This window comes from Sphaeramia orbicularis, chromosome 14, assembly GCF_902148855.1.
Source record: "Sphaeramia orbicularis chromosome 14, fSphaOr1.1, whole genome shotgun sequence".
Taxonomy (NCBI): domain Eukaryota; kingdom Metazoa; phylum Chordata; class Actinopteri; order Kurtiformes; family Apogonidae; genus Sphaeramia; species Sphaeramia orbicularis.
The window spans coordinates 52,880,960-52,908,469 of record NC_043970.1 but is presented as its reverse complement, the minus strand read 5'-3'; the positions used below and the strand labels follow the sequence as shown (position 1 = coordinate 52,908,469).

Sequence of the window (27,510 nt, the reverse complement as noted above, 5' to 3'; positions counted from 1 at the left end):
TATAGTTTTATATTGGGATAAATATCATTGCATTGGTTCATTTGGTTTAAATTGCTATCTGTGCTTCTAAAATGCCTCAGAGATGGTTTTTACTTCATTTCTCTCAACATTTTTTTTGATTGACTATGATTTTGAATGTTCTACCTCTAAATTTCTAAAATATTTCCTTAAAAATTGCAATATTTCCTTTAAGTTTAATGGGAATTTTTTCTTCCTCAGTGAGATGTGAAGAAAGTAAATGGTTAGTTGTGGTAGAAAATTAATATTTACAGTCGGAGCATGAACAATATTTTAGAAATTTAGAAGTACAACATTTAAAATCATAGTCATGGATAAAAAAAACAAACAAACAAACAAAAAAAAATAGTCAAATCCATCTCAGACATTTTGGAAACAAAGATAATGATTTAAACCAAACTAATCAATGCAATGATATTTATTCCAATATAAAACTATATTCTGACATTAGTCATTATTGTTTTGTATCCCAGACCCCTGTTAGAAAAGAAACACCTGAATTCAATGTGTCCACATACTTTTGTCCATATAGTGTAACCTACACAGACTGTAACTCTTTGTACTGACTCGTATTTGGTGAAATGTGTGATTGTCTGTTCATAACGGACCTATGTTGAGTCCCAGAGGCAGCGGTCGGCCCGGTTTGCTCTTCACTGCTGTGATGGTGGTGACCACGGTGCCACAGGGCATCACTGTCCGGTCCATCTCCACCCTCTTAGTGGAGGCCGGGGTGGGCGGGTGCCAGGACCTCACTTCACTGGGCTCCAGGTAAGTAAACTGAGGAACACACACTCACAGTTAACCCGGTCTGTCTCTCATGTTAAAAGATGAACTGATAATAACACGTCACTGTGAAACATCAGATGTTGACTTACATCAGTAGTTAGTGATCCAGTCACTACATCTTTGGTCATGAGTGCAAATGTTTGCTGTCCTTTGGGCTGTTTCTTTACAAGATCAAAAGGCACTGACACCTGACCTAGTAAAGAGTCTGACGAAGACATAAAAAAATAAGTAAATCAAGTAGAGAACCAAACCAGAGCCAACGCTATGAAGTACAATTAGAGGAGTAGAACTACAGTGTTGCAATGATTATTCACTTTTTACTGCAGACTATGAACAGGTTGGATGAAGCCACACTTAAGACATCTGGCCAAATTTAAGGCCTTACATACATGTAAATTACAGTCCAATGGTTCCCACAGTTATCACACACTAACATGCACAAAAAATATACTAAAATGCACCAAAATATACAAAAATATGCAAATTCTACAATTGGTGCATCTGCAGGTTTTTAAATTTATGACTTAAGACATTCTTCTCTGTGTCTTTGGTCAAATTTAAGGCCTTACACACATATAAATAACAGTCCAGTGGGCCTAACAATTATTATGCACTAATATGCACATAAAATATATTAAACTACACTAAAATATAAAAGAATTACTCTAAAATACACTAAAATGCACTAAAAATACAGTAAAATATACAAAAATATGCTAGATTACAGTAAAATACATTTATTATACCATCAGTGTATCTGCAGGTTTTTAAATTTCTGACTTTTTAAGACATTCTTTTCTTTGGACTTTGGCCAAATTTCAGTCCTTCCTTTCACACACACAACAGTCCAAAAGCCCTCACAGTTATTATGCACCAGCAGGCACAAAAAGTATAGTAATAAGTACTAAAATATACAAAAATATGCTAGAATACAGTAAAATACACAAAAGATAGTCAATTATACAATCAATGTACCTGCAAGTTTTTAAATGTATGACTTTTTAAAATGTTTTTCTCATTTTTGGTCCAATCTCAGTCCTTCCCTTCACTTAAATAACATAAAATCAGGCCTCATAGTTATTATACATCACTATCCACAAAAAATGTACGAATATGCATTGAAATATCCAAAAAAATATTCGAAAATGTACTAAAATACTAAACAAAATATGCTAGAACACAGGGAAATACACTAATTATACAATCAGGGGAATCTGCAGGACTTTTTAAAGACATTTTTCTCGTCGTCTTAAGTTTTGAGACGACTGTCAATGGGATTGTTAAGAGCTTTGAGTGTCAGAGCTAAGGACTCATAATCAATTTTAAGGAGAATTAAGGCCTTAATTGAGGACCCGCAGACATCCTCTACTGGGGTAAATGTGTGGTTTGTTCCAGACAACGCATCTAAACATATAAAAGCATCTGCTACTGTCTGCTCAGTTCTCTTGGTTGCTCTTTGGAGATTTTGTGGAAGTTGGAACAGACGGTAAGAGGTTCTTCCCATTAACCAGGCCAGAGCGTTAAGAGGCTGTCTAAGACCTTTGACTTTCACTAATGAGCCTCAAAATGAGAAACTCTCAGTGGAGGGAGGCGCTTCTCCTTGTTCTAAAGACCTCTGTACGATATGATCCTAAAACAGAGGCTAAATCCATGTCAGCCTTGACACTAAGCCTACTTACCAAAGTTAATTATGTTTTTATATCCTTTCTTTACTTGCGCCCAAGACCTTTAACAGAGTCAGAGTTGAGCTGCTAAATGCCATAAAAATACACCTAAATGCATTAATTTAACGGAAAGAACAGTTGTAATTCTAGTCACATGTACTTGTGCCTTAATAACAGACAATGACACAGATAAGACTATGAGCTGTGTTGCTTTTAGTCCATATTATATTCTTAAATTCCTCATATTGTTAAGTGTTTTGGATTATATTTTGTTCTTGTGAGAAACGGGCAGCTCTAGACGCCGTTTGTGATTGGTTGAAAACCCGAGTTGACTTAACGAGTTAATAACCAAAGTCATGACACCACTTATGCATGACTGGAGCTGTTGAACTTATTTAACCTGCTAATGAACAGATACACAGTGTATGTTGGACTTGGCAGAACAGGTCACGCCTCATAAACAAACAGCTCTTTTCACAAAGTCTTACTCTCTTGAGGTTGTCCGTCATTCATCAGCTGAATGCTGAGCTCTTTTGATCGTCCGTTCAGTTCACTGGTGACACAAACAAACACAAGACAATTAACCCTTAAACACCCAAACATCTACAGATCACCAAAAGCATCCACTGACATATATGTTTAACACCAGCTGATCCATTAATCCTATCAATTCATATAAATAATTGGTGTAAAATACAGTTTGTCATATTTTCATGGTCATCAGATATGACCCATTTGGATGTTCAGAGGCTCTGCGGTTACCATGGAAACCCCATCATCCTCTATAATATTGATTCACCAGCAAAACCCATAGAGTTGGATCAATGACAGTGGATGGAGATGCTTGGTTTTATATATATTAATAAATAAAATGAACAAAAATGAATTTAAAAAAAACATACAAAATAACAAGTAATGTTGAAAAAATAAGCAAAAAATGTACTGAAATAAAGTAAAAAAGGATAAAATAAGCAGCAAAATTAACAAAAACAGCCAAAGTAATGAATAAAATTAACAAAGGCAGATAAGAAAATTTACTAAATAATAAATAAAATGTGGAAAATAGCAAAAAAAAGAACAAAATGAAAGAAGAAGTTTAACCATTGATTCACCAGTAAAACCCATGGAGTTTGATAAATGACAGTGGATGGAGACACTTGGTTTTATATATTAATAAATAAAATAACAATAAATAAATAAATAAATAAAAATACAGAATAATAAATAATGTAGAAAAAATAAGCTAAAAAAATTTACTAAAATAAAGAAAAAAGGATAAAATAAGCAACAAAATGAACAAAAACAGTCAAAGTAATGAATAAAATGAATAAAGGCGGATAAGAAAAATGACGAAATAGTAAATAATATGGGGAAAATAAGGAAAAAAATAAACAAAATGAATACAAAATCTAAACCCTGATTCACCAGTAAAACCCATGTAATTTGATAAATGACAGTGAATGGAGACACTTGGTTTACCTTCAGTTAATGATAGATTTTACTAAAAAAGTCACTTTTTCTTCAGTTTTCTCTGTTTTTGATAAAACAACCTTTGAATTTAACCGGAGTTTCCATGAACATTTACATGATCTATGAATTAATTACAGGAAAATACCTGATTTATACTGAAAAATGTAAAATACAGCAGATAATATTATAATAAATGGTTATAAATCACTTAAGAAATGTTAAATGAAGAGAAAAATGCATATGGAAACTGCCCCAAAAGTAGCACTGGGTCTTTTTAAGGAATAAGTACAAAAACACAATCCACATGTTGACAGAATGTGCATGTGTCAAACGTTGGCTCATGTGGTGGTTTAGTGCAGAGGACGTACAAGATGAACGGCTGGTCCCAGGCAGGTGTGGTTGTGTTCTTCAAGACTGAGGTGTTGAACCTCTGCGGAGGGTCGTCCAACTGCAGCGCACACAGAGGGCTGACGCTGCCTGAGGACGGAGGACAAAACCAGTTAGTGTCCATCAAGAGCCGATATTAAATCCACCAGTCAACAGTGTTTTGAACGTGGATCATGTGACTCCTACTTCCTCCTATAACCTATTTATTAAACGACTAATGTTAGTTTGTCAGTGCTACGCAGCCTTCTCAGATCACTGGGGTTGCTCAGGTGGAGACCCCACTCTGATCCACCAGCAGGACCAGTTAGACCAGTATGTCCTGTGGTTCTGCCTGATCACCAGATATACACTATATGGACAAAAGTATTGGGACACATCATGTCTACAGCTGTGAGATGTCCTGTTCATTCATGATGGTTTGAGATAAAAATGTCAATATTTCCGTGTGACTTGTGTGGTCCTCTGTGTCTTTTATTGATTTATTTACTTTTATGGATTTTAGTACTTTTTACCAATTTGATTTTGTGTTATTTAGAGCACTCCTGTAGTTTTATGCACTTATTTATTGTTTTTAGTATTTCTCTTAATTGTTTTATTGTTTGTATGATGTGTGACACTTTGGAAACATTCTTGTTATTTAAATGTGCTATATAAATAAAGTGGACTGGATTGGATTTCCTTAAAATCTAATGGGAGATTTTTCTTCACGGTGCTTGGTCTTTATCCAAATAAAAATTCCAGACTTTTATAAGACTTTTTCCAAAGTGCTATCCCCCCCCCCCCCCCAACACCTTGACTTTATGTACTTTATACTTGCGTTCTTACTTTTTTGGTTGAAACTGTACCTGCTGTGTGTGGTAGAAAAGTTCATTTTAATAAATGTATGAATGAATGAATGAATATATAATTCGCAGTAAATTATGTTTTACTGACAAAACATTTTGAAAACATAAGAAAATCACAAAAGTGGATATTATATCAAGTTTTTTTATATACTTTCCTCATGTATTTCTTATCTAACAAGATTATGTACCTTTGAGCATTCTCTAAAATTCAACTATGAGAAAAACTTTTTTCCATACTTAATTAGACTTTCACACAAAATTCCAGACTTTTCAAGGTCTGAAAAACAGCGTATCAGAATTCCATAATTTTTAAGACTTTCAGGACATGCACAAGCACCCTGTTTCTTCCTAAGTGAGATGTGAGGAAAGTAGATGGTTAGTTGTGGTAGAAAATGATTATTTACAGTCAGAGCACAAACAATATTTTAGAGATTTAGAGGTAGAACATTGAAAATCATAGTCATGGATAAAAAAAAAAAAAAATCAATGCTGAGAGAAATTAAGTAAAAACCATCTCTGAGGCCTTTAGGAAGCAAAGATAATTTAAACCAAACCAATGCAACACAATGATATTTATCCCAATACAAAACTATATTCTGACATTAGTCAGTATTGTTTTGTATCCCAGACCCCTGTTAGAAAAGAAACACCTGAATTCAACTTGTCCACATACTTCTGTCCATATAGTGTAGATGTCATAACTGATACAGATAATATTATTTTGAGATCTAAAATTATGAGGTCCAGGTGTTGTAATTATGAGATAGTGGATCTTATTGTGAAATGCACTTCTGTAGAAAGCACATTAAGGGAAACCTTAATTTTCAAAGGTGCAGAAGTGCATAAAATAAAATAAATACAGATAGAGCCAGTTACTTGTGCACTGGATCTCTAAAGCGATAATTTGTGTGTCTGTGAGGGTTTTTTATACGCAAAACAAGAGTGAAGAAAGGTACATAAATCTGATTTAATGGTGCACTTAAGCTAATCTTTATCTGACACAAGCCTGGATGCGCCAACGAGAAAGCCCTGAGTTCCAATAAAAACACAGGGTCCTTAAAGGCATCACAGAGCGGTCCCGCAGCCCCGGAAGCGTCCTCAGTAACGCTGACAGTGTAAGTGCTCTCCACTAAACTAAATTAGATAGAAGATGCGCAGAGCGTCATGTCATTTATCTCCTGCCCGGTATTTAAAGATGAGGTGATCATTTGTCTTCTAGGCTGCTGCGAGAAACGAGCGCATTGACAGGATTCTGGAGAAGCCGCTGACTCACAATAAAGGAATGAGTCACAGTAGAAAAAAAAAAAAAAAAACAACACCACCAAAACAAAGCTGCTGTGGGTGTGTGAGTGATGACTTCAGCTGCCTCGTGTAGACTCAAACAACAGCGGCAGGGTTTAACATGCGCACCGGGTGTGTTTTCACTAACATTCCACCCTGAGTTCTTGGTAAAAGTCACCTGGGAAATGACACTAATGTCTGGGGAAGGACCAGACTGGACACGCAGACTAAAAAAAACCCAAATCAGCATCGGTGTCTGTCAGATCCACCCTGATTCATCTGGGTTTGAACTCAAACATCTTAACATTCTTTCTCTGCTAATGTGAATACTTGGCTCTGATTGGTCACCATTCTACAGTATTTCTGTATTTATAACTGCTATTATGCCATTATCATTCATTGCACACACAATTCATATGTGTCATCCACCTGTATAATATATTCATTTAAATTGTAAAGTATGTTAATATCCTTTCTATCTGTGTATTATGCCATTATCCCCCTGTATAATATATTAATTTAAATTGTAAAGTATGTTAATATCACTTTAATCTGTAAATTATGACATTATCCACCTGTATAATATATTAATTTAAATTGTAAAGTATGTTAATATCACTTCAATCTGTATATTATGCCATTATCCCCCTTTATAATATGCCCATAATCTGTATATTATGTCTGCACCACTCAAATATATCAACTTATTAAGTCTATTAACACCTTAATATTGTTTATTGTAATCTGTTTAATAATCTGTATATAATAATAATAATAATAATAATAATAATAATAATAATAATAATCTGCATAGTATATTTACAGCACCCAACAATTTATCCTGTATATTTACGTACATACTATTCATCTACTGATTGCATTCTGGTTCAATTAGAGATAACTGCATTTTGTTACCTTGTACTTGTACATGTGTAATGACAATAAAGCCAAAATGAATCGAATCGAAAATCATAGATCATGGAGGTCATTTATAAACCAATAACATATTTGTTCTTTGTGAAATTAGTAAAAATTGCCTGTTATTTTTGCAGTAAAATCCAAATGTAGGTCAGAGACGTGTGCTTTAGATGGGTTTTAATACTGAACCTGGATATTTTACATTAGGGGTGTAATACTCATTTTAGTTCAGGGGCTCAATATGATCCCAATGTGATCTGAAGTGGGCGGGACCGATAAAATAATAACATAAGAATGTATAAATAATGTCTCCAAAACTCCAAGCTTTTATCTGTGTTTTAGAGAGAAAAGTAAAACTACACTAAGAAAATGTTTACATTTACAAACTTTAACATGAACAACCATGAAAGAACTGAAACTTCTTAAGTAAAATAAATGCAATTTTACTAATATTCTGCTTCAGTTTATCATTTACACATGTGTATTACAACTTCAAGATGACCGTGGATCTACAAATACACAAAACATTTAGTAACAGGCAGAATATTGTTAAAATAACACTTATTTCTCTTAAGACATTTCAGGTTGTTCATATTTGTTCAGCTTATTCACATTTTTTTATTAAAGGATAGGATAGTTTGTAAATGTCAAAATTTTCATGTAATTTTACTTTTTTACACTAAAACAAAGAAAATTTTGTAGTTGTCATTATTTCTAGGTTATTATGATAGTATTTTACTGGTCTGACTCACTTGAGATTGAATTGGGCTGAATGTGGAGCCTGAAATACAATGATTGTTAATATTTTCAGTTCAATTTTTTTGAGTTTCACTGAATTCATCCCATGGGTCGGTTTTGGCCTGGTATGTTTGACACCTGTGTTTTACATGATCAGAGAAACATGTCCGACCTGCAGCATCTTCCTCCTGATTGAGAGTCACACGGATGTTTTTCACCAGCAGCTTCCAGTCGTGGGCGCGGGGGGGTTTAGGGGGGGACACCACTTTGTTGTGGAGATCCTGTCATAGAAAGCAGAGCATGAAAGTGAGTGAATTCATGTAAAAGTAACTACTGTATGTATTTTTGTCTACTTTTACTGTGTCTGTTGTTGTTTACCCTGATATGTGAAAAAACAACCTCTGAGCTGCAATTAAGTTTGGATAATTATGTCATTTTAATCCAACTTCTCACAAATATTCCACAGAAACACCTTCTACGGTGACATAATGTTGTAAAGACATCGTGGTTGCGTCCTGCGCTTAAATCCAACCAAGGTAAGTGTGATTTGCTTAACCTATAAAGACCCAAATATCCACCAGTGACCAAAAGCATCTACTGATCTAAACTGTTTAATACCTGTTGATCCACTAATCCTAGCCATACATGTAAATAATTGGTGTAAAATGCAGTTTGTCGTCTTTTCACGGTCATCAGATATGACCCATTTGGATGTTCAGAAGCTCCGTAGTTACCGTGGAAACACCGCCATCTTCTACAACATTGATTCACCAGTAAAACCCATGGAGTTGGATCAATGACAGTGGATGGACACACTGGGTTTATGTTCAGTTAATGAGAGATTTTACTGAAAAAGTAACTTTTTCTTCAGTTTTCTCTGTTTTTGATATAATAACCCTCAACTTAACTCTGAGCTTTTATGAACATCTACTTGATCAGTGAATTAAATATTGGAAAATAGATTATTTACCCTGAAAAAATGGAAAATATCGTTAAATAAAATGGCATCTTTTCTGCTCTTCAGCCTGTTTTTACTCTGACAAAGATACATGAAAACAACTCTTTTGACTAAACGTGGTCTGGCTTGTTATTTGCATTGAATTTTCCTGGTGATCAGGTTTAATTTGCATCAGAAAAGCTTTTACTTCACACACCTGCATTTTTAACATTAGGAGACGAATAAGCGCCTGATTGAAATCCTTGTAGTTCTATTAGAACATGACTATCAGGTTAATTAATGCAAAATAAAGAGAATAATGTTATAATAAATGGTGATAAATCACTTCAGAAAAGTTAAATAGAGACAAATTCATTTGGGAACTGACACAAACGTAGCACTGGGTCTTTAAGGGTTAAACTTTAAGTAATAATATCCATTTTATCTTTGCTTTTCAGTGACAACATCTGAGTGTCTTTCATCAATCAAGAGAAATTTCATTCTCTGTTTCCTTGTGACACTTCAGATTTAATACACAGAAAAGTCAAGCAGCGGTGCACACTCAATGACCATGCAGAACACACTTAATGTATGCTTGACTGTCCATCATAAGTGACATTTATAAAGACATGATGAGCCAAAGGCAGCTCCTCACCTTGACCTCTGAGGCCTGAGCGGGCCGGCAGCTCAGCAGCACAGACGGTCGCGTCGCACACATCAGCCTCTTCAGCTGCTCCTTCACCGCCGCTAGACTCAAAGTGTTGGCATTGTCCTGACACAGAGAGAAGAAGACACGGCATAAACGGGGGTTTCCCCACTGCTATAAGACACCATCAAATAAGTCAAGAATCAAAACAGGCTACATGACATAACAGATCGAATGACTGCACTTTTGTCTCCAGAAGCACATCAGTAATTTTAGTTTTGGATGCTTTTCTAGATATTTGTTCTGATATACAATAATAAAAATTATCCACAACTACGTCATTTTATTGAAAAATTCCATCTTCTTCCTGTGAGGTGAAACCACCTCTACATATAAATTTTCGTAAAACACATTATTAGCCGCTGTAAGCTAACAGCTAAACAGTTGAACTAATGCTGCCTTCACATGCTATCAGGAAAATGATCCTTTCCACTTATGAATTCCAAATTACAAGAGCACGTTGTGTTCAAGTGCTTTTGTTGATGTAGTGAAATGAAAAATGGCTAACACACAGTTTATCGTGACCTGTTACTTGGGTAAAAGTTTTGGACGTGTTAATTCATCTGCTACAGCATTAAAAAAATAAATAAATTCTGCAAATTGTGAGTACTATAAATGTGCAAAATCATCAGCTAACAGCAGCAGAACGTTAATAAAAGCACTGTTTATCATTCACCATGAATCCCTCATAGCCACCATGATGAAAAGTTCAAAGGTTATTTTCATCTCAGCAGCTCATGGATCAAACATTTTTTTCCTGTGGTCTGGATGCAGGAGATCAACCTCCCAATAGAAGTGGGTGGTACTTTCACTGGAGGAGAACTCAACTAATTACATCCAAGTCCATATATGACTTCCTATCAGTGATCAATAGGAACTATATTGATATCTGTAACCCTTCACATGTTATAAACCATCAAAATATGGACCATTATAAGGAAAGGTGCATTTCTAATATTTCATAAATTCCAAAAAAAAAAAAAAAAAAAAAAAATCTAAATTTCTGAAAACTGTGAAAAAATTTTGTAGGCATTGTTGCAAGGAAGATACATAATTTTTTTTAAATGAATTTAACCAGTAGTTTAACTGGAGAAGATCTTTGAAGAAATTGCCAACAAAGACACAGCGCCTTCACAGCAGCTTCAAATGGTCCATCGGCCAGTGAGATAAAAATGGCCATTAACTGTCTGAAAATGACAGCAGGTCCAGTCTACTGTCCGTCATATAATCCACGCTTCAATGGACATACACATCAGGTACGTTTCTACACCCGAGGACAGGACGTTACCTGGGGAAACCTGCGCGTCACCTGCAGCTCTCCAGTGTCCAGGTGGGAAACTCTCCAGTCCACCTTCACCTCGTCTTCAGCCTCCTCCATCTGAAGTTCAAGCTGAAGAAAACCAAAACATGACATCAGTTCACATTCCACAAAATATACATAAAAGACTCACAAATACTGTAGAAAAAGCAAGTCAAACATCTTAGAATAGAAAAGAAAAGAAAATAATTATTGTCAGTGTGTTCAATGAAATAAGGACTGTTACTCCAGTCAGTGCAACAATATTAATAAAAAAAAACAATATGTCAGTAAATAAGAATAGTGCAAATATAAAATTACAGAAAACTAAAAAGTAAAATAAGAAAATAGAATATAACATTTAAATAATGTAAAATAAGAATAGAACTAAAAGTAAAATAAAATATGGTAAAAATAGACATACAATATGCTAATAAACACAATATTAACAGTATTAACAGTACGTATATTTATGAAAGTCTATAAAAACAGTGCATTTATGTTTAAATATTGAATAAATATTGCATTGTTATTACAAGAACAGAGAATTATTGCACGACTTATTGCACATAATTCACATTATACTGGGTTATTACACATTACTGGATGTGATTGCACGATCTCTGTTTTTTAATAAACAGCCATGCTTTAACATTTATTACTGATCCCATAGTTGACTAGAAGCACTCGGAGAGCACAGACCTCCGCCAAGGCTGATCAGTGGGCCCCCCCGTGGGCCCCCCCACCCCCGATCACCACCAAAATTTAATCATTTCTTCCTTATCCCATTTCCAACAAACCCTGAAAATTTCATCAAAATCTGTCCATAACTTTTTGAGTTATGTTGCACACTAACGGACAGACAAACAGACAGAAAAACAAACCCTGGCAAAAACATAACCTCCTTGGCGGAGGTAAAAATAATTAATGACAGAGTGCTGTGGCAATATACTTGCCCACAGTCTCACATTCCAGAAATTGAAGTGATGCAACAGGGTCAAACCAAGGGAAACTGACCATGTGCTGATGCTAATGCTAATGGTTTTCCTCCTGTTAAAGACACCGAACCAGTAAACATTCAGTCTGTGTTCGCTGAAGTTGAGACACCAGCACCATCCTCCTCAACCAAAACCAGTCTATTGAAGTTAACAAGGGCTGAGTCCAAGAATGTGCTGCAGAAATTCAGATGTTTATAAGGTTAAAATCATGAGACTGAACATGAACAATTCAAAAACTGTGTGAGCCGATCACATGCTGTCTGAGAAACATTTGAAAAGATCAGTAATGCTGCCAGAGAAACGTCTGAAACATGAAACAGAGTTGGAAGAGTGATGCTTTTTTTACTGTATATTGTTCCTTATTTTATCAAAATTATGACCAAAGCATATTTGTTATTGTTATATTTACTTTTTATATATAACAAATAAAAGTGATCAAGGATTTGTGAATTTTTATTCAGTATTTAAGTCCTCCATTAAATGTTGGCTATTAGGCCTGTGGCTACGTAACTGAGTGTTTTCACTTTAATTCATAAGGTTAATGAATATTTTGCTAAAAAATCACCAGTGTTATAGATAAACATGTTTATCTAAAATACCAATGTCTATTTAGAGCAATAGTTGAACAGGAACAGCATGTTATCCACTTCTGCATAAACCCTAAAAAGCAGATGTACTTTTTCAGCGGCTACGGGACTGAACATGTTTTTTTTTTTGTAATTTACACATAATAAAGCTAACTCAGGCAAATTACCATTTTTAAGCACTTGTTAATACCTACACAGAAAGATAAAAGAAACTTATTTGTGTCATTTTGTTAAAAAGTTACAGGTCATTCAACAGCAACTTAGCACCTATGTGACCACTTGATCTGACCCAAACACAAAAACTACAACACTGTTCTGTGTAACACTATCCTTAACCCTCTGAGCAGCGAAGACGCCTGAAGCCTGGACGTTTTAACTGTCAGCTGGAGGTTTACAATCTGTCCTGACTTTTACACACTCAGATACAGTAATAATAATAATGATCTTATCTTCTTATGGGAAGAGCCTAAACCCTAAAAGTGTGGGGAAAACCGGGAATTTGCACAATATTCTCATAAATTCTCTGTTACAACGAGTTAGAGTTGAGAAGAGAATTATTTATTTCCTCATACGTAGAAGAGTAAGTAATTCATCTGTTATAGACTCTGACCTTAATACAGCTATACAAAACAGATATCATCAATGCTTATTTCCTGGAAAAGAAAATGCAGTCTCCCTCAGTCTCCACTTTCAAAACAAAACTGAAAGCGTGTTTTTTTTTCTCCAACACTAGTTTTACAGTCCGGTATTTTTCCTGCAGCCTCTGGATCTCTGTGATAAGTAAGTCTGAGCAACAGATCAGATGATGTGAAACTATGAGCAGGCTGACGACACTTTTAATGTTAATTATTAGTGCTGCAACAACGAATCGATTAAATCGATCCAAATTGATTCTTAAAAGAGTTGTCAACGAATTTGGCAGTCGATTCGTTAGCTCTTCAGCATGTAGCAGAGGAAAACACAGAGGAGCATGGCTGAGGCTTTGGATGCCAGGCAGCCCCATTTGGCCGAAATGCAGTGTACCATTTATGTAACAAAACTGTAATATGGAGAGGAAAATGGCCAAATTCCAACGGCACAGTACATTTCGGGCAAATGGGGCTGCTGTGGCCACTGGGAACATAATGTAAACCTAGCTTAAGATAGCCTACATGTCGTCATTACTTTAGCCCGCTAGCTAGTTATACACTATCATATAATTATAACATTTTCATCCACCTGCGTTTATCAGGCTACCATATTAACGTTACCCATCATTGACTGGAACTAATACATACAACACTAGTTTGATAGCCTATAACTGAAGCTGGTTGAAGACTATAGCTTGCTAGTCTCTAGCCATAACAAGTCTAGGTAGCGGGCTAATGCTTGCTAACCTTGGGTGCCTTAAAGGGGGGGTAAACATGACAAATTCATGGCGCCCAGCATTCCCAGGGGGCCCAGTGAATATAGGTTAGAAGTTGTGAAAATTTCGTGTAAGCTCTGGAGTAAAAGAGAGGCAAAGAAGCCAGGAGTTGGACTTCCAAAGTTACATTTCACTCTCAGTTTTACGCCAGTTACAGTAGTTGCGGCACTTAATGGAACACAACCCCATGTATATCCCCCCCCCCCCCCTTTTCTTTTGTGTTTATCCAATGAATCGATTAATTAACATAACATATAGTGGATGATGAAACAAGAGCATGAGCTTAACAGTCAAACTACATTTCTGCACCTGTACTTGGACTTTCACTCTGTGTTCTAATAGACTAGTGGTGTTTTTATCAAAATATATAAACTACTTGTTACTCTTGTGTGAGCTGCTCAGTAGTGCGGTGTAGGGCTGCAACGACCAGTGGATGAAAAAATTTGTCAACAGCTAATCTAGTAGTCCACAGGTCGTTAGTGATGTCATGTACTTTTGTTTGAGGAAAAATGTTTATTTTATTGCTGATTGCAGCTCTTGAGTATTTAGTTATTTAACAAACTCTGTTAGGAAATGTAATTGTTATGCACAAAATGCACTTTTGTTTAAGGGAAAAAAGTATTTTCTTGCTGCTGCATAATTTGTTGAATGTTGAATATTGAATTGAATATCTGTTCTACAGACTTTGTTATGCATTCTAATGGTTTCAAATGTTCTTGTTAAAAGGAAAGAAAAAGTAATTCATGCCTTTTTTTTTTGGAGTTCATAATGTGACTAGTCGACTATTGAAATAGTCATTAGTTGCAGCCCTACTCCAGTGTGAGACAGGAAGGAGGCCACGCCCCTCAAACACAGACCCCCCCCCCCCCCACACACACACACACACACATAAACCCAACACAGATCTGTTGTCTGGAATGAAAACTGCAAAAATGCATCACACACACAACTGTCTTAATCAGAAACAGAAAATGTAAGAAAAATTTGCAAGCTGTAGCAGTAACAAATAGGATCTCTATTCTGAATCACCCTGAGGAAAACCTATAACATCTGAGCTTATCAATATCTGTGTTTGTCCGTCCCTGGTATCGTTTCATTTTCACTTTCACAAACAGAAGCTAGGAACAGAGTGTGTTTACAACACAAAGCAAACATCTACAAAGCCTCACTCCATCCAAACAGCTGAGGTTTACTTAGAGAAGGTCAAGGTGTACATCAACAGCCAACCCAGGGAGGGAGATGGAAAGATCCAGAAAACAGACTGGGCCATCCTGTCCCAGCATGCCTGGATTCCAGAGAGCAGCACAGCCGCCTCTGTGATGCCAAACAAAGGCTTTATCACACAGCCATTACAAAGCCCAGATGGATTTGGTTTCACAGCTCGCACTGATAAGTCACACAAACAGATCAGTTCAGACACAAATTAAACCAGATTTTAACTGGAAAACAACACAGAACTCCAAATCATTTCAGCTCAGGTTTCACATTCAGTCCAGAGTGGGTCAGACCAGTAAAATACGATCATAATAACCTATAAATAATGACAACTACAAACTTTTCTCTATGTTTTAAAGTGAAAGAAGAATTACATTATGAAAATATCTACATCTACAAACAATCCTTTTTAAAAAAAAAAATATTAATAACATGAACAACCTGAAACTTCTTAAGAAAAATATGTGAAATTTTAATAACATTATGAGTTTATCATTTACAAATGTGCATTACAACTTACAGATCACAGTGGATCTACAAATACACAAAACATTAAGTAATTTTGAGAAATTTGAGAAACACGAACACAATTAACAAAAAATAAATGCCAAAAAAAAAAAAACATGATCAAATTAAGCAATAACAGGAACAAAACATGCACAAAAATGAACAAAAACTTGAGAAACATTAACAAAATTGTGTTAAAATTGTTGAGTTCCCTTAAGACATTTCAGGTTATTTATATTTTTTGTGAAAAGATAGTTCGTAAATGTAAACATTGTCATAACTTTCCTTTTTTTGCACTAAAACAAAGAAAAAATTTGTAGTTGTCATTATTTATAGGTTATTATGATAGTATTTTACTGGTATGACCTCCTTTAGATTATATTTGTCTGTAAATGATTTTAACATCCTTGATCGTTAACATTTTCAGTGTAATTTTTGCATTTCACAGTCACCCCATGGGCTGGACTGGACCCTTTGGTGGCCGCTTTTGGCCCACAGGCCGTATGTTTGACCTCCCTGATCTATACAAACTTCAACAGACTTGAACAGGTCCATTAGATTACTTTTACTGTTTACTTCATAACCTCTGACCAACTACAACTAAACACAAGAGCCTTTTGTGTTGTTAGTTCTGACATGTGTTTGCTGTTGGTCTTAAAAAAACAGGCGTTTCAGACGAACCCTTCAGTCCATAAATGACATAAACTCATGTGACGTGCGTCGACAGGTCATGTGTCAGAGCCAAATGTTGAAAGTAGACCGAGAGGCGAATGGGGAACTGGATCTCCTATTGTGTCCGTACAGTACAATGTCCAAGCCCGGGTCTTCCTCATCCACATAACGTTCACTCGTACCTCGACGGGCCGGGACCGTTCTAGCCTCTGTTTCAGCCGAAAGCTAACAAACACTCCCGCGGACAGACGGAGATGGTTGAAAAGGCTTTTGGACTTTTCTAGACTAAGCCAAACACAGCGAGCGTGAAAAAGAGACAAGAGACTTCCTTTATGTCCCTGCAACAACAACTGATCCACAACCAAAACAAAACGCTTCCACTCTAATCCTAACTTTAGCCCTGGATCCATTCACTCAGGTTGTATTTATCACACAATGAGCTCAGGAGGGCACACAAGTACCTTAATGTCTAAAAATAGATTTAATACAGTTGGGTTACCTGGCATAGCTGCTTCAACCCATATATCCACAAACATGTAATACACTTTAACACTTGGGTGTCAAACATACGTCCTGTGAGCCACAACCAGCCCGCCCAAGGGTCCAATCTGGCCTGTGGGATAAACTTTGTGAAATGCAATTAATACACTAAAGATATTAACAGTTATTTTAGTTCAGGTTCCACATTCAGCCCAGTTCAACCTAAAGAGGGTCAGACCAGTAAAATGCCATCATAATAACCTATAAATAATGACAACTACAAATGCTTCTCTGTTTCAGTGTAATAAAAGTACATTTACATGAAATGTTTACATTTACAAACTATCCTTTCACAAAAAATAAGAATGACCTGAACAAATATGAAGAACATGCAATGTCTTACGAGAAGTAAGTGCAATTTTAACAGTATTCTGTCTGTTACTACATGTTTTGTGCATTTTTGGATCCACTGTGATCTGTAAGTTGTAATGTACATGTGTAAAGGACAACCTGAGGTATAATACTGTTAAAACTGCACTCATTTTTCTTATTAAGTTTCAGTTTTTTCATGGTTCATGTTAAAGGATTGTTTGTAAATGTAAACTGAACATTAATTCACATTGCTGTAAATGCCTAAGAGCTATTTTTCAACTGCAGTTCCTGGACAGATGTTAAATTGTCACCCTATAAGGTAGCACAAGGTTATAAACAAACAATTAAATAAAAAACAAAACAAAACAAAACACACACATATATATATATATATATATACACATACATACATACATATATATATATATATATATATATATATATATACACATACATACATATATATATACACATACATACATACATATATATATATATATATATATATATACACATACATACATACATATATATATACACATACATACATATATATATATATATATATATATATATATATATATATATATATATATATTTATTTATTTATTTATTCTTTCTTTTTTTTTTTTATTTAAAATACCTAAACACAAACGAGTACAAGATGAGTGTTGCAATACATACATTATACATCAGACAAAGAGAGTACAAAGAGAGAAAAAATTGTTACATTTTTTTTAAAAGTTAAAACATACTTTGCACTTAGGTCTATGTTTTCACTCCAAAATATAGAGAAAAGTTTGAAGTTGATATTATTTCTATATTATTATGTTATTATTTTACTGGTCCGGCCGACTTCAGATCATATTGGGAGGATGTGGCTCCTGAACTAAAATGAGTTTGACACCTAAGACAAGATTCAGAGCTTATGTCAGTTTAATAAACAAAAGCTGTAATGAATCCCCACACGTCACCTTTGGCTGCATTTCACAAGGGAAGGGCGCTGTCAGAGGCTGAGACGGATTCATGGTAATACTAAAACGAGTGCAGACAGAGTTCAGAATGAAAAAATGAACAAATCGCTGGAGTTCCAGGTAAATGCACGTAGCCATTAGTTATTTGTGCCAATGTTTGAGTGATTCATTTCTGCTGAATGAAGACAAAGTGGGCCATCCTAACGGGAAACGGGCCTGACAGTGATTTTAATGAGGTCTTCGGGACATTTACCAGAAACACAACGATACTCCGACCGTCTAATCGAATGCCGCCGCTGCCAGCAGTGAGGCAGCACATCATGTTCAATAAAATCTACCGCTGAAATAAACCACAATGACTTCCAGAGGATGCAAGTCTTTTTCTGAAGCCTCAAGGGTGAAGGGATATTCCACATAAATAAATAAATAAAAAACAGATCAGTCCTGTCAGATGTATCCATCAAGCCGACCTCTCACGATAATGAAAGCGACTGTTGCACAAATAACTGCAATTAATGATTTGTTTTCCTAGTTCATTTTCTGAAACTGGTACAAAATAAGACAAATCAATTATTGATTTAGAAACACATGATTCAACTAATGAAGACAAAGAGCCTTTCATCAGCATTGAACACAGGACGCACATAAATTAAAAATGCATTTCCGTCTTTGCTTTTAGGCTTCGTAAAAAAAAAAAAAAAAAAAAAAATAGCACAGCGCGAATCTGACATAAATTAAATACACAAGGTCTATTAGTGAAATATACAATGAAATGACTGTTAATGGCAGCTACTAATAGAAGCAAAAAGCCTTGAGCTGAAGAGGAAACAATTAAATGATGAATGAAAGAGTGTCACTCAAAGGTCAAACTGTGGAAAACGATGAGGAAATAAGACATTTGTCAGTTTCATTGACTTGTTTTTACACACATTAGTGAAGATGAGTGTTACTGTTATGCAAAGTAATTGAAGTTGAAGTAAGAGGGGGATTCTGTGGTATTTGTGACAGGACTGTGGTGAGCTTTTATGACTCTGGTGGAGTCATCTGCTCATTTTCCCAAAGAGGAAAGCACAACAGTTAAACAGTATCTTTCAGCTGGAACTGTAACAGACATCCGCCTCTTTTCACTTCAACTTCTGTCCCATTCCCAGACATGGACTCTGATAATGTACGCTGCTGAACACAGATAAACTCAAGCCACATTTTATATTTAACCCTTAGATGCATACGTGGGTCAAAATGATGAGGTTTTTTTCTAGCAATATTGTTGTAATGAAAAGTTCTGACTTCATATTCCACGTATTTCTCAAAGAACATGTTATTGACACCGTGCCATTTTAATTTTTAACTTATCTTTAAGAGATTTTATGAAATTGTAGTTTTTGTGATGACCCGCATTCATTTTCAAGGAATTTCATCTGAACCTTTCATTCATTCTACAGCAAAACCAAAGGACTTACTCACTAAATGGATGCTGACATTGTTCTATTGCTGTTATATACTATAGATGGGATTCTTTGCTTTTCAAATGTTCAAAGTATTAAAAAACACATTTTAAAATTGTTAAAAATGTTAAAAAATGAAATATGAAAAAATTATTTCAAACATTAAATGATTCTTTTTTGGACCAAAATACAATACAAATGACTATTTTTAACAAGACAAAATGACAAAAGTGGCATAAAACCACACTGATTTTAATGCAGGCCATTTTTGACTCATTTATGGAAGAGTGGAGGGTCCAGACACTCGTGCATTTAAGGGTTAGCTGACTTACTTGTGCTTCTTTAGACCACTGAAGGAATTCTCTGATGTTTAATGTGCTTAGAAACTAATTTACAAACACATAGTTTCACCCAGATGTCAATAGATTTTTGATGAGACACTAAAGTTTGACATCATACATGCATTCTACTATTTCGTGGTATTTTTCTCTCGGCTGTAACGGCGTTTACCTGCAGCGCCAGTGCCTCGATACACACTGTGTATTTACATGGATGAGCTGAGCCCACGTCTGTTTGAGCTGCACGGAGACAGAACTGAAGCTTTTCCCCCACCATCCTGCAGGAAGCAGCCTATTGAGAGAAGAAAGACATGCATTATTCTGATGGAAATGTCCTGAGCAGAGCATTTGAATACAACTCACATGAGAACCAGTCAAATAAGAAAGAAGAGAGTTCAAGGTTGGGAGACATGACGGCGTGATGGTAGAAATGTGTCAAATAGAGACTGTTTCCAATATGAGTCTTCCTGCTGTACGTTCAGAACAGGCTTTGGGAAACAGGGATGGATCCTAGTGAGATCTTGTGAATCGTAACTTTTAAACCAGTAATATATGAAAATTAATGCACTGATCTGAAACCTCAAAGCAGTGGTGACAAACATATCGGCGAGCCAAAACCGGCCCTCCTTTGGGTTCAGTCTAGAGCTGCAACCGATTCATCAGTTAGGTGCTTGAAACGAATGCAAAAATTCACGATTCGATTAATCGACTGAAATTGATTGAAGGGAAATATTCTATTGCAGTTTTCCTGAACTGAAGCTTCTTTGTGCGTCACAATAAGCGTCCGTGTGAAACACAACAGTGGAACCAATGTTTAACAGCAGAGAAATGAAGGAAACAAAGCTTAGATTCAGGAGAATTTTGGTTGAAATATTTTTTTGGATCACTTTGAGTCGATTAACCGGTTGCAGCTCTAGTTCAATCCAGCCCACAGGATGAATTTACAAAGTGCAAAGATTACACAGAAGGCATTAACAGTCAAAGGTGTCACTGAGTTTAACAAGTTGTTTTGATCATAAACTTAAATGCTATTTTTTTTTCAGTTCCAGATGCCTGTTACTAAATGTTTTGTGTATTTGTAGATCCACTGTGATCTGTAAGTTGTAGAATACGCATGTGTAAATGATATACTGAGGCATAATATTGTTAAACTTCTGCTTACTTTATTAAGAAATTTCAGGTTGTTCAGGTTATTCATATTTTTTTAAGGATAGTTTGTAAATATAAACATTTTCATACTGTAATTTAACTTATTTTGGACTAAAACAAAGAGAAAACTTAGGAGTTGTCATTATTTATAAGTTATTATGCTAATATTTTACTGGTTTGGCCTACTTAAAGATTTAATCGGGCTGTATGTGGCCCCTGAACTAAAATGAGTTTGACACCACAGCCTTAAAGGTTCGTTTGTTTTTCGGAGTCTTTTGTTTTCAACTCATGTGAGTGTTTTTGCTGATATGAATTGTCAGACAAAAGAAGAAATAAATACAGTCCCGTGATTGTAAACCATATCGCAACTAAATTTAGGTAAAAATGACTGAATTACGATACATTATAGTAACAGTGACATAAAACAACATATTAATGATAGAGAATAGTCTGTACTCATGTGTATAGTGATTAATGTATATCATGTGCAATCTGATGCAATAAACCCACTGCACAAACATACTGAGAATTTTTTTTTTATCATGACCCCGATGAAGACCACAAACCAAAACATGCACTAACATTAAAGCTGTCCTAAACACTACACCTGACGCTGCAGTTCTGACCTCATTACATGTTTACAATGATGTAGTGAAAGATGATTTTTATTTTAGTTAATCTTATTTATTTACAGATTCGGTTGCAGACTGTTTGTATGGGTGTCTAGTTGGTACTAAATCACTGTGACAGGAATCCTAAACATAGGTACTAGTGAGCGGCTCTCTCCCTGCTCCTCCTTAACACTCAGATTGACAGCTATGTAAGCTTCTTAAATCGAACACACACACAGGGCTTGTGGGTAAAAATAGGCCTCTCTCCGCATTCAGCCACGGTGCACCTGGTATTTCGGTCCATATCATGATCATAACAAAGAAAGGGCTGAGTTCGCATTTGGAGCCCAGCAAAGCCGACACTACAACCAACACAACCAGGAATTTGTCCCTATCTGACCCCTATAAAAATGAAAGCAGGGAGGTGGTGGAGCAGCGCTGGTCAGAAGATCCCTCTCCACCAAATTAGGAGGGACAACCTTTGTAAACAATTTACATTTACAACGAAACTGGAAAAAAAACACACAGAAAGTAGAAAATAGAGGGTGACAAACAGACTTGAGGGTTGTACCTTGTGTTTGATAGACTTGTGAAAACTGGTCACTTCGCTGACCACAAGATCTGATGCTTTGAGATCATCCTCTTCAAAAGTCAGCAAAACAGGACCCTGAAGGAAGGAGACGTGTACACATTTAACATCAAAAACACCTCCGAGGAACATGAACAAGGAACACGAAGCTGGTGCAACTTCTTGAGCAATAAGCCCAGCTATCCTGTCTGACTTTGGCAGTGGTGAAGCATCTGTTCTGACATGATCTTTTTGAGTGGAAAAGGGGATGTGGTATTTACAAGAAGGTGCAAATTCTTCTCTCATGACAGTGCACTTACAAAGAAGTGATAATCGTTACGATGATGATGCTGTGAGTCTGTTTCAATGCATCATTTGAATGACTGTGTACAATCATCAGTGACGTTTTCATTGCTGCCCTGAACGCTTCATCAGTTGTTGTTTACGATACTTTGAATAAATTTACAATAGAAATGCACTGAGTTATCTAAGAAATGCACTGGGTGGGTGTGAATCCTCAGTCATTCGAGTTGGTATAACACTCATGAACAGAAATCAGGGTTGATTTAAGCCAGTTTTTGCATACAAGGACTTTGCTTTGGTCTGTTGGTGCAACAATAACAGAAGGTTTTACAGCAGATAACAGTCTGTCTATTGTCTTGAGGTAATTAACATTCCCTCCGAGATGTGGTAGCAGTTTTAAAAGGCAGTGAAAGTGGACAAAAAAGTGAAAGCATCAGTGAATAAATACTTCACAAGATAACTGCACAATGTGACAATAGCCATGCATCAGTGCAGACTCTAAGAGGATGCAATTGAACAAACAGGAGTAAAAAAAAAAACTGTAATTGAGTTCACTGAATAAAGTAGATAACAGTCAAACAAACACCAAAACAGGGTACTGCTGCAGTAGGAAAGGCTCTGAGTGTTTATTCCAGATGTCAATCATGTCATCTTATGTCAAACACAAGGTGGGATTAATGTGTCTTCACTATCCCGGGCTGCGAGTCTGAATGCATGACTCTAGTGACTTCTATGAGCCCTGTCACATCCTATCCGTCCTTTTATTGAAGTCACCTGCCCCAGTGTGAAGTGTTGCCTGGGTGGTCATGAGACTTACCCCGCACTTCCTCGATTCGTCATTCAAAGCCCTGCACCAGGCTCCTCTCCACTGATTTTTCCAGTTTTTCAGTGACAGCGCCCATCCCAACAGAGCGGCGGCTTCCTCCTTCTCCGCATTGTCCTCTGCTGCTGCTGCTCTCGGTTTTATCCTAACACCCCCTTGTTGGAAATACTGTACGAAATACAGTATGAGAGTCACCAGGGATGCGATGAACAGTGTGACCATGCATAGCCACTGCGGATCCTCCAAACCAAAATATGAGGGCGAACTTTCCAAGTCGGACATTCTTTGCAAATGAAAACGATTTCCACAGCTTAACACGCCTCCACTGAGACAATATTTGGCATGCTCATAGTATTTATTCAGTCACAATCAATGGAGGCAATCTCTCATATCTGATAGGTGGACAGACTTCAGCCCTAAAGACAAATGCAGCTTATTGTTGGTCATGTTTCCCTACTATATCAAAGTCACACAAAAGTCCCAAACAGTGCAGGCTGGTGATATGCATCTAAAACATGATCAAATTGCACATTTTAGTCACAGGTTTCACACAAACCTGCACCTTAGCGCACTCCCCTCCTCTCAATGGATATGGATATGGTTGTTAGCTTACTTAGCTAATCTACGCTACGCTTCGCTTAACTAGCTATTCGTCATTATCCGCGGAGCCGCTAAAGTTGAAAAAATATATAGTTCCATTATTTCCAGATTCGCTCCGCCGGTCGATAAACAGATACCGAACAAGAAACCCGGGAAGACATCCTGAAGCGAGCACCGGAGCCCCTGCCGCAGGACTTGGTTTGGGACTCGGTCTGACTGTACAAAGTTGCAGTTTGTTAGAAACGGATATGTGGCAAACTGTAAATCCCAGAATGCACAGCGGCAAAAGGCACATCAGTCGCTTCGGTCCGTTGCTGCGATACGTGAACGTGTCCGCCATGTTGGACCGGTCAGCGCGGGCTTGTTTATATGTACGAGTAAACTGGAAATTCAATGTATTTTTCAGAATTAAATACGTTATGTTTTATGTTAATGCGTGTGATTCATATGGAACAAAAAGTTTCTTAGACCTTCTTGCATAATCATATTAAGCACAAACAAGTCAATATTCTATTCTATTCTATTTTTCTTATTTAAAATATGTGTATAGCATACAGGGTTTTATTACTTCATTACTATGATTTTTTTGGTAATATTTATTTTTTGTGTATGCACATTTTCTTACACATTATCCTGTTGCTGCCTTTACCAGTGTAGAATCAATTCAGTTCCATCGTATCTTTATATTAAACCAAGTCGTTTCAATTGGATTTGCAAACGTAAACGTGCTTTTAATTCAGAAAAACGCAGCTTATATCCTTTGCTTGTGTGTTTACAAGTCAGTTTTGACCTGTCCAATATGGCGGCGACGTTGAACGAGACTCAACACCTAATGCGGCGTCTACTTATCATGTCTAAAATGTAATCGCAATTGATATATGTCAAAACCCGCATTTTATTTTATGTCTTTTCTGAACTGTTTTAGTGAATTATAAACTCTCCCGAATCATTGCAAAATATACGGTTATAAACGCACAAGCGGGTATTTTGACCTTCGCGACTTGCCCTAGACTCCTCTGTTGTTGACATCATAATTGCTCTAGCTCAGTTTGTAGCATACATTTAGCTAGCAGGGCCACACTATAATGTTCCCGTATTTAACAGAGACAGAATAGAGATATTCTAATATAAATATAAAACACAGATTGTATTTTAACACTCGTTCACACCGTGCCGGATAGGCTCCGCCCACCGGTAGAGGTAAACAAACTGTGTCTTCGTCCCTGTTTACAGTAGCCACCATTACTCAGTTACAGGCTCTGAGAGGTGAATAGAAATATAGAGTTGTACTTTCGAGATGAATTGCCGATCAGAGGTTCTGGAGGTGACCGTGGAGGCCCGGCAGGTGGAGGAGGCGATGTTGGCTTTGCTACACACCATTTTATTACACCGCAGCACCGGGAAATTTCACTACAAAAAGGAGGGCACCTACTCTATCGGGACCGTGGGGACACAAGACATCGACTGCGACTTTATCGATTTCACCTTTGTCAGAGTTTCATCAGAAGAGCTGGACAGAGTGATTAGGAAAGCTGTGTCAGAGTTTAAGGTAAATGGTGGAGTCTTTTTTGGTGATAAAGCCCTGGTAGGCCTGTAACTCATGTGATCTGATGGTCTCATTTGTGCTTTTGAGGCTTTTCTCTCTCACCTTTAACTACTTTATTCCTATTTCTTCATTAGTTTCTTAGTTTTGATCCCCATTAGCTGCTGCACACCACGGCAGCTACTCTTCCTGGGGTCATTAACAACATAAAAACAAAGCAGCACAATTTCCCACAACTCGCTCCACGAAACAAGATGTACACAACACGAAAACCAAAATTCAGCACCAAGCACACAATGCAGAACAGTTACAACAACAGTAGTAGTACCACCACCACCAACAACAGAGTTAATAAATAAAATAAAACCCAAGAAACAAAAATAAAAACAATAACAGCTACAACACAACAAACTAAGAGCAGAGAATCTAGATGACGTCACTACAGGATGTGCAATAGCTCAGACAGTTATTCTTGGGTAAATATGAAAATTCTTAACATTTCAGAAAAACCAACTGCTTGAATTTCTGAAATTAAAAATTGTGGCAGTGTATTCCATGCCACCATTGCCCTGTATTTCACACTTCCCTGTATTTGATCCATCCTACAGGCCTATTGGGGTCTGACTGCCAGTAGTACTTGTTTCTGAAGGCTAGTAGGCTATGTTATCTGTTTTTGCGATTTAACTTTTTCTTGTTTTTATTGTTATATACTCTTCTGCAAACACATTTACCCTAGGATGCTAATAAAGGAACCTTGAACCTTTTGTTGCAGGATGCATTGAGCAACTCTGGCAGCGACGGTATGGGCCAGATCTCCTTGGAGTTCTTCCAGAAGAAGAAGTCCAGATGGCCTTTTTCAGACGAGTGCATCCCCTGGGAGGTGTGGAGCATCAAGGTGAACGTGGTGAACCTGGCCAACGAGCAGGAGAGGCAGATCTGCAGGGAGAAAGTGGGCGAGAAGCTGGGGGAGAAGGTCATCAACGTGGTCGAGGTCATAAACCGCCACGAATACCTGCCAAAGATGCCTACCCAGTCTGAGGTGGACAATGTGTTTGACACCAGCCTTAAAGATGTGCAGCCGTATCTTTACAAAATCGCCTACCAGATCACAGATTCCCTGGGGACGTCTGTGAGCACCACCATGAGGAGGCTGATCAAAGACACGCTGGCGTTGTGAGGAGGCCTTAACACACAGATGATGTACATATTCACATACAGTCACACCTGACACATCCTGCTGTGCACATGATTAGTCTGCTTGTACAATACTTCTGTTGCAATCAGTCTCTATGGAAACACCTTATCAGTCCCTCTCTCTTAGTTTCTGCATTCCACTCAAGATTCCTGATTATGTGCCGTTCATTTTTCTTCTAAGAGAGTGTTGCCATTATCAAGCAACGTGGCAATAACACAGTAGCAAATGTTTTGTTTAATTCTGTGAAAAAATGGGTTGCTAATAACATCAAATCTGTAAAATACTGTACATTTTTCTCAATAAATGTTGTAAAATATACTTAAACAGCAGCGTTATTGAATTGTAGCTCTGTTAAGACGGTTAGTGCTTCTATAAACCTGCCCTCCATCAGTACATCTGGTGACAAACTCATCAGATTTATTCACATATGATAAAAAACATCAAAAAAGTTTGGGAACCGGCTTCCTCGTCTGTGCGAAAACTTCCTCTCTTTTATACGTTTTCACAGAGAATGTGACCTTAGACTTCGGGATGACAGGATTTCCAGTTTGCCTTTTTCCAAATTAAAGCCAACGCTTCCTAAGTTCACTCCCTAGTTTCCAACAAGAAGTGCTGAAAAACATCACAGAGTGCCAACAGGATCACATATGACATTATGTGTTATTACATAGCTTTGCT

At 36.8% G+C, this 27,510-nt stretch overlaps 2 protein-coding genes across 3 annotated transcripts in view; one reads left to right on the top strand and one right to left on the bottom strand.

The window, feature by feature from the left end:
- The window catches only part of c2cd2 (C2 calcium dependent domain containing 2), a 33,282-nt gene extending 8,927 nt beyond the window's left edge, over nt 1-24,355 (bottom strand). For both annotated transcript variants that reach the window (XM_030154696.1, XM_030154695.1), the window contains exons 1-10: nt 23,489-24,355; nt 22,372-22,467; nt 20,213-20,332; nt 11,039-11,140; nt 9,700-9,816; nt 8,280-8,388; nt 4,307-4,415; nt 2,957-3,021; nt 894-1,009; nt 627-795 (exon numbers count right to left, since the gene is read on the bottom strand). In XM_030154696.1, coding sequence (XP_030010556.1) covers nt 627-795; nt 894-1,009; nt 2,957-3,021; nt 4,307-4,415; nt 8,280-8,388; nt 9,700-9,816; nt 11,039-11,140; nt 20,213-20,332; nt 22,372-22,467; nt 23,489-23,776 — 1,291 coding nt within the window. In that variant the 5' untranslated portion in view covers nt 23,777-24,355. The remainder of the gene's footprint in view (nt 1-626; nt 796-893; nt 1,010-2,956; nt 3,022-4,306; nt 4,416-8,279; nt 8,389-9,699; nt 9,817-11,038; nt 11,141-20,212; nt 20,333-22,371; nt 22,468-23,488) is intronic.
- Nucleotides 24,356-24,966: 611 nt separating this feature from the next.
- atg101 (autophagy related 101) lies at nt 24,967-27,161 on the top strand. Its single transcript, XM_030154942.1, has 2 exons — nt 24,967-25,643; nt 26,410-27,161. Exons 1-2 carry the CDS (start codon nt 25,392-25,394, stop codon nt 26,812-26,814), a joined length of 657 nt encoding a protein of 218 aa, XP_030010802.1. The 5' UTR covers nt 24,967-25,391; the 3' UTR covers nt 26,815-27,161.
- Nucleotides 27,162-27,510: the final 349 nt, after the last annotated feature.